Source organism: Vombatus ursinus, unplaced genomic scaffold (assembly GCF_900497805.2).
Source record: "Vombatus ursinus unplaced genomic scaffold, bare-nosed wombat genome assembly UNPS02004259.1, whole genome shotgun sequence".
NCBI lineage: Eukaryota > Metazoa > Chordata > Mammalia > Diprotodontia > Vombatidae > Vombatus > Vombatus ursinus.
Genome location: NW_020944037.1, coordinates 1 through 10,873, shown reverse-complemented (window position 1 = coordinate 10,873; position 10,873 = coordinate 1). Strand labels below are relative to the sequence as shown.

The following is a 10,873-nucleotide window of genomic DNA, read 5'->3' as shown; positions in this document are numbered from 1 at the left end:
CATCCATCAGTACTGACATCACTCTCTGAGTCTGCCCTGGACTGTCCCCCCAACTCACATCCGTCCGTCTGTCCATCCTTCCGTCATCAGCACCAGCATCATGGTCTGAGTCTGCCCTGGATGGTCCCCTGCCTCACTCCCATCCATACATCCAGCCATCAATGCCGTGGACAGTACCCCCACCTCACGTCCGTACATCCGTCCTTCCATCCATCCATCCATTCATCCATTCATCTATCAGCAGCACCAGCATCAATGTCTGAGTCTGCCCTGGATGGTTCCCTGCCTCATCTCATCTCCGCCTGGTCGGGGTCCTTCCCCGCCTTCTTCCTAGAGAGGGCGGCTGCCCTGGTCCAAGCATGCCGACAACAAGACACATTGTGCAGCGGAGCTCGCGGGGTGGGAGCTGAAGGCATAATTACAGATGGGAAGGCTGCAGCCACAAGTCTGGATTCTGTTAGGGAAATGAGACAAAATTGTTTTCTTCCTGAGTCTTGACAAAATCGCTGCTTTGAAAATTATCCCGTCAAAAAGAGCCCAAGTGGCCGTCCCTCACTCCACCACCGAGCACCCGGAGGGAGCGGGGCATGGCTTGGTCCCTGGATGTGCGGCTGCAGCCTCTTAATTCAGGGCATTTCTGGCCAGACTTGAAAAGGTTTGCATTTATGCTCAGGGTGGGAAGGGAACATGCAAAGCCACGTGTGCAATTTGCAAATGAAAACTGAATGTTAATAAGGGGCACAGCAGGTAAACTGAGGCACAGGGGCTAGATCTAAAACAACAGGCAGGACCCAGAATCAGAAGACCACTTCTTCGAATGGGCCACGTGGGGGTCTTGGGGCTGGTTTAGCTTTTGAATGCCTTGAGTGCTGCAGAAGGGACCCTCTATACTTGATGTCAGTCCCAGTCATAATAAACATTCAGGGATAGGGACTGTCCGGAACTCCCATGGGAAGCCTATCCACCGGTGCAGGTTTGCACTCCTCGACCACGTGGAATGTGGCCCAGAGCAGGGAGAGACTCGTGGTTCTGTGACCAGTGTGGGTCAGAGGTGGGTCTGGAGCTCAGGCCTTTAGGGATAGATGGAGGACAAACCCTGGGCCCCAGGAGCTCCCAGGTGAGGAGGGCGCCTCCGCCTTCTCTGCAGTCGCCCAGAGGCCCCGGAGGCTAAGGGCCAGGATCCCGTGGCCAGCCTGCGCCAGGGCTGATCCTGTATTCTCTCCGTCATGTTTAGGCATTGGCCCAGGCTACTTGACACCATGCCCCTTCCTACAGAGGAAGAGCAGGGGGTGTCCCATTTTACAGAAGAGAAAACTGAGGCTTGGGGTAGTGAGGCAGCTTGCTTGAGGTCATGTGGCCAGAGCTGGCCATCAGACGTAGGCCATGTGATGAGATTCACAGATCACAGAATCACAGGTTTGGGGCTGGAAGGGACCTTGAGGACCATCGAGGTCAACCAGCTCATTTCAGAGCAAGAAACTGAGGCCAGGGGAAATGGAGTGCCAAGTCACATGGGCAGTTGGAGGCAAAGGCGGGCCTCATGCCCCTGAATGAGGTTCTTTTCGTCAGCGGGAGCCGGATGGCGCAGGGGACCGAGCGCCAGGCAGAAGAGCCAGCGATGGTGGGCACTGACCACGGGCCCTGCGCTGAGCGCCGGCAGAGATTGTCTGCTCTGATCCCGGGAGGTGGGGGCTCCACCTGCTTCCAGGCTCCCGGGGCCTCCGTCTGAGCATCGCCAGGGAGATCCTAGCAGAGGGGGCGTCCCCAGCTGGGCGATTCCTCCAGGTCATCTGGGGCCTCAGGGAGAGTAGCCCTTCCTCCTCTCGTTCCCGGCTACACATCACGAGGGAGGGGGAGGCCCCTTGGTCAGAGAGTGAACCCTGGACCATGAAGGCTGGCACTCCGGGGGGCATAGGGGCCCTCTGTGCTCTCACTCCACCGTCATGAACAGAGTGCGCGTTGGACACGTGGAAGCCCTCTGAGGGGGTCGGCCCTGCCTCCCACTGAGGCTGCCTCTGTGGTGCCAAGAGAGACTCGGGGCTCCCCTCAGGCAGACCCACGCCACCAGCTGCGCCCCAAGGTCTCTGCTCCTGCCTGTGGGTCAGAGGAGACTTCCATGTTTTGTCTTGTTCTCCCGTGGACCTCTCTGCTGCTCTGGCCTTTCCCCAGGGTTCTCTCCCAAAGACCCCTGGACCTCTGTCCCTCTGTGCCAACCAGCATTTACCGGTGCGGCCACAAGCGAGCCCTGGAGACGTCTGCAGGTACGGGTGACACAGTGGCCTTTGGCCCAGCAAGAAAACCTCACCTCGGTGGATTGCATGTGGATGGATGTGAGCTTGGATGTTGGAAAACCGGGAGTTAGCTGACCGCCTTCTCCCCCAGAATCCAGCCCATGTCTGGCCGGCAGTCAGGCTGTCAGGAAGACCCAAGGGCCACAACCTGCACCCTCTGACCGTCACCCTCATGGAGGCCAGAACAGTATTTTATTTCTGCAGGAAGAAGGACTCCTGACATTCCCACCCACTTGAGCCTCTGACCTTGGGTTAGAAGCGCCTGCACGGAGACAGACAACACCCTGGCAAAATGGCTGCAGCTCGGGCCTCCATGTCAGGGACGTCTGCCACGTCCAGCCTCGTGACCCTGGGCTGGTGTCAGGCTCGGGGCCGCTCTCAGAGACCCTTGGCTTCCAAGGGGGCGCCAGTCTGCATTAGGAGAAGGCCTTATGCATGGTGAAATACGCATCCAGACTAGAAAACAAACGGAAAGGAAAGAATGATCTCTTCCTGGTTTTCTTCTTTCCTTTTTTATTCAAATCATCCATCTCCTTTGTTCTTCCCTCCTCCTTCCTGATCAGCGAGCCCTCCCTCAGTACAAAAAACGGGGGAGGGGTGGAGAGGACAGCCATGACGAGGCACTTCCTGCCCGGCAGGCCTGGGTCAGCGTGCGGAACAGCGAACACTCTGCGAGGGCGGAGCCCATTTCCTCCTGGGCTTCGCCTCTCCAGGGCCGGGCCCAGAGCCTGCGTGTCAGAAGCCACACCTCTCCACGCTAGGGGGATCTGAGAAGACGTGACTCCAAGAGTAGGGATGAAAACACGGGGCCAAGTCCCTAGAGGACAAAGGAGAAGGTGGCCAGTGCTGGGCTGGCAAGAGGCATTTATTAAGCACCTACTGTGTGCCAGGCGCTGTGCCAAGTTTGGGGGGTCCAAAGAAAAGGCCAGTAAGCCCTGCCCTCAGGGCCGTTCTGTCGGGGAGACAGCACGCAGTCGTACAGGCGTCCCCAAAGTCCCGGCCTCATGTCACGTGCAGGGCCCAGGAGGGGACCTCGCCAGCAGAGGGGTCCGGGGGAGGGGCCACGTCGGCCTGGGTGGGTGGGGGAGGGAGGCAGGAGCGTACTTTTGGAGAGAGCGCCTTCCACGGCTCCTGCATGACTTCTTCGGGGATGTGGTAGCGGTCGTCCGAGGTGCATTCACCCAAGGACCCGCTGTGTTCTGTCTCTGCAGGTGGACAGTGACACCATCTGGAATGAGGTGCATTCCTCCGGAGCCGCCCGCCTGGCCGTGGGCTGCGTGGTGGAGCTGGTCTTCAAGGTGGCCACTGGAGAGCTGAAGGTTGGTGGGAGCGTGGGCAGGTGTGGACAGCTCCCTGGTCCCGCTGTGCCAGGGTGGGGCGGATCCTTGACTCTGGCCCAATGGCTCGTGTCCGGCCCGTGCCGCTTCTTACCGGGCCCAGCCATTCTTTCGCATGGATCAAGGACCTGCCTTCTAGGCTCGGTGCCCCTGAGAGAAGGGAAACGGGTCCCTGCCCTCAGGGAGCTTGCAGTCTAGCTGACAAAGAAGGCATCTTGGCCCCCTCAAGCTAAAGGGCAGAGCTGGAGCTGGAGGGGGCCTCCTCTCCCGAGACATTCCCTTTGTCCCCAGGGCTCCCGGTCCTCGGCTGCCCCGCGTGGCTGCCCTGCGGCCTCTGAGGGAACAGAGTCTCTGGGCAAGAAAGAGAAATGGCCGGGGAGGGCCATTTGTTCAAGAAGGGGCCATCCCCACAGGCACGCGGGCTTCTCTGTCGACGGGCTCCAGCCTAAAGGTGGTTTGGGTGGAACAGGAAGGTCCAGGACAACTTTGGCAACCTCTGCCATCCCCCAGCCACACTCACACACGTACACGCCCACATGCGCATATAACACACATATGCACATAGACATCTACACATGGACACACATACACATGTTCACTCACGCATGCACAAACACAGCACATGCACACACATGTACATGTTCTCACGCACATATTCACTCACATACATACACAGGCACACATAAACGTACACACGTGCACATACCTACATATACACATGCGCACATAGACATTTACACGTGCACACACGTACACATATTCACCCACACATGCATAAACACATGCACAAACATGCATGCACGTTCTCATGTACCTTTTCATACACACATATGCACAAAACCTATGAACATGCACACGTGTACACACATGTGTGCACACATCAGCATTTATACACGCACGCGCTTACACATATTTTCATTCACACATGCACATACCTACCCACATGCACACACCTGCAAACATATGCTCACATGCACATATTCACTTACACTCATACACACACGCATGCATACACATTCACTCACACACATGCACGAACATGAACGCTCACAGTGCACACACCTACACAGTCACAGTCACAAGCACACACTCATACACACATATTTAGACACACATTCACATATTCACTCACACATCTACACACACATGCACACACATATTGGCATTTATGCATGCACACTTACATTTTCACTCACACATGCACATACCTGTATACCCATGCACATATTCACTCACAGACATGCTAAATACACACTCATACACATTTTCACATGCTCACACATGTTCACTCACCTACATGTACAAACACTTGTATTCCCAATGTATATCCCTACACACTTACACATATGGACGCATGTACACCCACACGCATGCACACGTAAACCCTCCCAAGAGCCCAGGACTCTACAGCATGGGTCCCGCCGATGATGCCTAAGGCCAGTGACCTCTCGTGAGCGTAATAAGCCCCTGGACAAGCCGGGGCATCGGCGCTGGCCACATCCAGACTGGGTACGTAGACGGTCTCTCTGGGTCCCCCCCTTCTGACGGCCCTCTGCTCTGCTCTGGTCTGCAGAACGGCTTTGCTGTCGTCCGGCCCCCCGGCCACCACGCGGAGGAGAGCACGCCCATGTGAGTACCGGCACCGTCTGTCCCGGTTCCAGGCCGTGGTGGCCTTGGCTCCATGTTGGGTCCAGCCTCGGGGGGTGGGCCCCACGCGCTGCTCCCCTGCAGTTCCTCTGTTCCCTTGAGCTCACTGGTGCTGGACAGACAGAGATCTCTTGGTCATGGGCGGCGGGGGCGGAGCCGGGGACAAAATTAGAAAAGGAAGAGTTAAGAGGTCAGAGGAGAGGGAGACCCCCAGAAATGGGAACTCCAAGGTGAGATGGGAAAAGGTCGGTGAAACGCTGCTGGAAGTGAATTTAGAAGCCTGGGGCACTGGGTGCCGATCGCGCTCGTCACTCACTCAGCATCACCTCGCCTCCCTGCGTGTCAGCGTCCCCATCAGGAAAGTGAGGGGGCTGGGCAGACGGCCCCTAGCACCCCTTCCATCCGAGATGCGTTGGCGGCTCTTGAGCTGGCCTGGGCAGCAGGCCTGGACACCTGCCAGAGACCAGGCCGGGCTTGAGAAATCAGTCTGAGCGCAATGGGGTCACTTCCTTCTCCCTGGCCCTCCCCCACAACCTGCTTCTTGTATCCCCTGGGGATTGCGGGGGGGACCCATCTCCCAGGTGCTGGTCCAGGTCTGCAGCGGAAGGTCTCATCCTCTGTGTATTGGCACAACAGCTTGATTCAGTCCACCAGCAGTTATTAAGCACCTGCTGTATACCGGCACATTGCTGGGCACCGAGAACACCAAGACAGAATTGGGATGGCCCCTCCCCCTCGGTGACCAACTGTCCTCGAGGTGCTGAGAGGGTCTGGGTGAACGAGTAAAGATGACTCTAATTAAGAGGAAGGAAACGGGGCGGCAGGCGGCGGGCCCGGCTTCAGCCGCTGCCTCGGTGGGGCCGGGAGGAAGCTGTTACCTCTCTGGTCTCGGGGTCTTCCCTGGGTGACCCTGAGTCAGTCACTTACCCAGGTCATGGGAGATGCGAATGCCTCTGGCGTGCCCCCCAGAGTTTTTGGGGGGTCCAGGAGGAACCCACAGCCGTAACAGACTTGATGACCCCTCGAACCCTCCCTGGAGAGCAGGACGGGGCCCTGAACCCCCTAGACCCGAAGCTGGCATTGATCATGGAGGAAACGGGCCATGACCCCTCCCCCCCGGGTCATAAAGGGCCTGCAGAGGGGGAGGTTCTGTTCCGTCAGGAAGACGACATGCACTTGTTTGTCTATAAAGAGGTGAAGGAGGGGCTGGAGCGCCGCTTCAGGAGGGGCCGGGGCAGCAGAAGCTTCCCAAGGAAGGGGCTGCTTCAAGTAACTAAGGAATTGGAAGAAGTGGAAGTGAGGAAAGGGCATCCTGGGCATGGGGGCCAGCCCGTGCAAAGGCTTGGCGATGGGAGAAGATTCTCACCGATACAGATCTTCCTTGGGTGTTTGAGGAAAAGGAACTCTGACATTTGTACGGGGACACAGGTTGGGGCGGGGTGGTTTGCATGTTCAGTGCAGGGCGTAACCTCAGCTTTTGAAGCAGGTGCCCCCGGTGCTGCTTGGGAGGTGGGGTCATGGCACCTGGCCCAGGGCTTAGCGCCACCCTGGACGCTGGCAGTGGTGGCCGTGCTGCCCCGCCTCTGACATCCTTCTCCTCTTGGGGGTCCCCTGCCTAACCCCCTGCTCTCCCTCCCTTTCTCCTGCCTCTTTTCCCAGGGGGTTCTGCTACTTCAACTCCGTGGCAATCGCCGCCAAACTGCTCCAGCAAAGGCTGAATGTGAACAAGATCCTCATCGTGGACTGGGTGAGTGAAGAAAAGATCGGCCGGCATTCCGCCCCTGGAGGGCAGCCGAGTTTCGATTTTGGAAGGTGCATGTGGGCAAGACGTTCCTTCCTGGCATTGTTGTCTGGGAATCTTAGCTTGCTAGGGAGGAGAACTAGCTGAGGAAAGCAGAGGAGGGAGCGAGGGTCCTGATTCAATTTCAGTCTCTTGGCACCTCTTAAGCACCTACTGAGTGCCAGCCTCCGGGGGCACAAAGTTAGAAATGAAAGAGCCTGCGCTCGGGGAGCTTAGGTTCTCTTGGGGGAAACAGCGGGCCCAGAGGGAGATAAAGTGTTTGGGGCAGACCAGACCGTGGTGGACATTCCTGGGAGCCATGGCCGGTGTGACAGAGAGAGCGTCTCACCCCTCCCAGCCTGTGGCCCCAAATGTGTGCATGCTTGGGGTTGGGGATGCCCCTTGGCATGTCAACTAGGAAGGATGGGCTTAAGCTCCTGCCCCTGCTTCCGTTTTCATCCAATATGCTTGCCCTGAGATCTCCATGTTCAAGGGCTTAGACAGAAAACCAGCCGCTTGGCCGTGCCATCTCCCTTTGGTTCTTACGAGATGCACGTTGCCGTTGCCGTCTCGGCCCCAAAGGTCGTCTTTCTAACGCTGCCTTTGCTGTGTTTCCCCCACGTGTCCGCATCGTCTCCCTGCTCTGGATTTCCCCAAGAGTGTCTGCGCTCAGCGCCTGGGGACGGTTCGTGTGCAGGCCCTGGCTGAGAAAACTGGGAGCCGGCCCACGAGACCCAGAGCCCTAGGGGGCTGCTCCCCTTCCCAGCCCTCAGGTCACCAGCCCCCCATAGTGCGGATTCAGCTGCACTGATGGACACGCCCCCACTTTGCCCAGGACCACGCCCACCCTTCCACCCCAGAGCTCTGGCGGGTTGGCGCTGGGGTCCCCTGGGGCCAGAGGGTCTTACTTCCAGGAGCACCAGGGCCTCCAGCGACCTTAATCAGCCTTAACTGGCCAGCCTCGGCCACTGGTCATTTCGACTTGCCTCCTCTGCCAGCGCGAGGCCTCAATCGACCTGTGAGCTCAGCCCTTCTCTGGGGGCATCAAAGTCCCTCCCGAGAGCTTGGGCAGGGGTTCCCACTCACATGGCCACTCAGAGCGGCCCCCAAACATGGCAGACGTTTCGATGAGGATCAGTGGGAAGTCAGCCAGCTCACAGGGATCCCCCGCCCGCCATCGTGGGCCCTGGGCTTCATTCCCAATGCCGTCAATTAGTGACCTGGCTCGGAGCTGGCTTGGAGCATGCTCCGCAAATGCCGGCTATTTCTAGGAGGATTGGGTGGGGGAAAGCCTGCTGAGCCATGGGAGCTCCAATAATAATGTCTGATGGTTTAATGTCTCACTGCTAAGTGTCAGAGGTGGGATTTGACCCCAGGCCTTCCTGGATCCAAGATGTGGGGTCCTGGACATCAGGCCAAAAGGGACCTCAGAGGAGGCCGGCCGATCCAGCCTCATTTTACAGATGAGGCAACTGAGGGCCAGGCCCCAGGTCACACAGATAGTGAAAGAGCCATCCAGCTGCGTATCCCACACACACGCCAGGCTGTCACCAGAGGACGGGCCGCAGCTGTTAAGCCTCCTTTGCTTGGGGCCCATCGGTCTGAGCTTTCACGCACCCGGGGGCCACTTAACGGGTTATCAGGATTAAGTTGGGAAAGGCCTTGGTTCTTTTTCTTCAGTCTATGAGCAGACTTACTCTGCTTTTCTTCCAAGGACCATAATTGTATTTATTTTTAAATAAGAGTAAGAAATGTGCAGAATATGTCTGAGACCCTGGGAGGCTCCTCCCCATCCCATGGCTCCTGATGCCCAGGGGCCTCCCGTGATCACAGCAGGAGATGGGAGGGAGGGGACAAGGGGATTGGCCGGGCAGCTGGGCAGCCCGGCCGGGAGGAGGGACGGCCGAGCCAGAGGTGGCAGCTCGGCTCCTTCTGCCTTAGAGATTCTGGGGTTTTGGAGGCTCTAGGAAGCAGCCCCACCTGCCGCCCTGCCTCTGACACGCCCTTAGCGCCTGTGCCCCCTGGGCAGGTGCCCCGCTTCTCCTGAGGCAGGCAGGTTAGGGTTTGAGAAGCCGCCAGGTTCTCCTGGATGAACGGCCACAGGTCGAGGCGCTGACCTTTGTCATGTTTTCTGCCCCAGGATGTACATCACGGTAATGGTACCCAGCAGGCCTTCTACAGCGACCCCAATGTGCTGTACATCTCACTACATCGCTACGATGACGGCAACTTCTTCCCTGGCAGCGGTGCCCCTGATGAGGTGAGCAGGGGCTGGGCTGTGCCCTGGCCACAGGCGCCAGCTCCGGGCCTGTGGTCGGGACCCAAGAGAAGCCAGTGTGGACCACGGCTCCGGGAACTGGGCCTCTGTTGAGCCCGGACGCAGAGCCGTGGCGGGGTTTACATGGAGGCCAGGGCATCTTATCTCCAGTGCCTAGCACGGTCTGAACGCACAGTTCGGTCCGAGTGAATGCTTGGTGGACGGACTGATCATGTACATGGGGTCTGTTTCTCCCAGAAGAATGTAAACTCCCTGAGAGCAAGGATGGTTTTGTCTTTGTATAGCCAGAGTCTAAAAGTGTCTGACACACAGTAGGTGCTTAATGAGTACTGGTTGAATGTCTGAGCTTACTTTTATTTAGGTCTAGGCTTTCCCAGGTAGAGAGGAGACTTTAAAATGAGTCAGTCATGAACATTCTATTTTAAATTTGTCATAGGGTCCTAGCACAGTAGGACCCAATACTGTAGTGTCCTGCACATAGTATGGGGCTTAATAAATGCTCCTTGAATTTTTTTGTTGAACTTTATGTGGACTTTCTCAGTCAGTCGATCAGCGCGCATGTATTAGATGCCTAGTGGCCCGTGCCTGTGCTTGGCCCTGAAGATACAGAGACAAAAATGAAACAGACTCTGCCCTCGCGGAGTTTCCATTCTGTGATGGGAGACAACATGTATGTGTATATGTATGTGTTCAGAATTGGAAAGAGTCTTAGAGGCCGTCTGTGATCCAGCCTCCCTTATTATGCGGATGGAGGAGGTAGAGAGAGAGGAAGGAAGGGAGGGAGGAAAGAAGGGAGAGAGGAAGAAAGGAAAGAAGGGAGAGAGGACGGAAGGAAGGGAGAAAGAGAGGAAGGGAGAGAGGAGGGAGGGAGGAAGGAAAGGAGGGAGGGAGGAAGGATTGTTATGTCCCTGCTTTGTGACAGGCACCATGCTAAACGCTTAACAAACATCTCGTGTAGTGTTTAAAACAAGCTCGTGAGATTTGTGCTATTATCTGTTTTACCAGTGAGGGAACTGAGGCAGACAGGAGTTCAGTGATTTGCCCAGGACCAGCACTAGTGAGGGTCTGAGGCAGTGTTTGAACTCGGCTCGTGGTGACCCCAAGCCCGGTGCTCCACTGCACCCGTGGAGGTGTAAAGTAATGCCTCCCACCCCTCGCCACCCACGCAGAACTGGCAGGCCCCATCGTGGAGCCCCCGCCCAGTGACCCCAGAGGCAGTACATGGTCCCTGGCCCCCATGGCTTGAGCTGAGCTTTGGAGGCATCCAGGACTCCTCAGATACGAGGGGACCTGGAAAAGCGGGCATCTGCCAGGTGTGTGAGCTTTACTCGGTCTCCCACGAGCCCTTTCTTTTTATTTTTGTCCCAAGTACAAATGCCAGTCCTGGAGAATCAGCTCTGGGTTTAATTTAGCTGAAGGCAAGCATCCAGGCAAAGGAGGCCCCCCCCCCCCCCCCCCCCCCGTTCCCCCCCGTGTTTCACCCCCCCCCCCCCGCGCCTTCCAGAGAGGGGACGCCCACCAGCTGGGGGCCGGCCCGTCT

General features: G+C 57.5%; 1 protein-coding gene across 1 annotated transcript in view; it reads left to right on the top strand.

Moving 5' to 3' along the window:
- Positions 1-9,426, top strand: part of LOC114054146 (histone deacetylase 4) — a 253,940-nt gene extending 244,514 nt beyond the window's left edge. Inside the window, exons 18-21 of the mRNA XM_027877293.1 lie at positions 3,503-3,610; positions 5,202-5,257; positions 6,935-7,022; positions 9,196-9,426. Coding sequence (XP_027733094.1) covers positions 3,503-3,610; positions 5,202-5,257; positions 6,935-7,022; positions 9,196-9,426 — 483 coding nt within the window. The remainder of the gene's footprint in view (positions 1-3,502; positions 3,611-5,201; positions 5,258-6,934; positions 7,023-9,195) is intronic.
- The last annotated feature ends 1,447 nt before the right edge of the window (positions 9,427-10,873 follow it).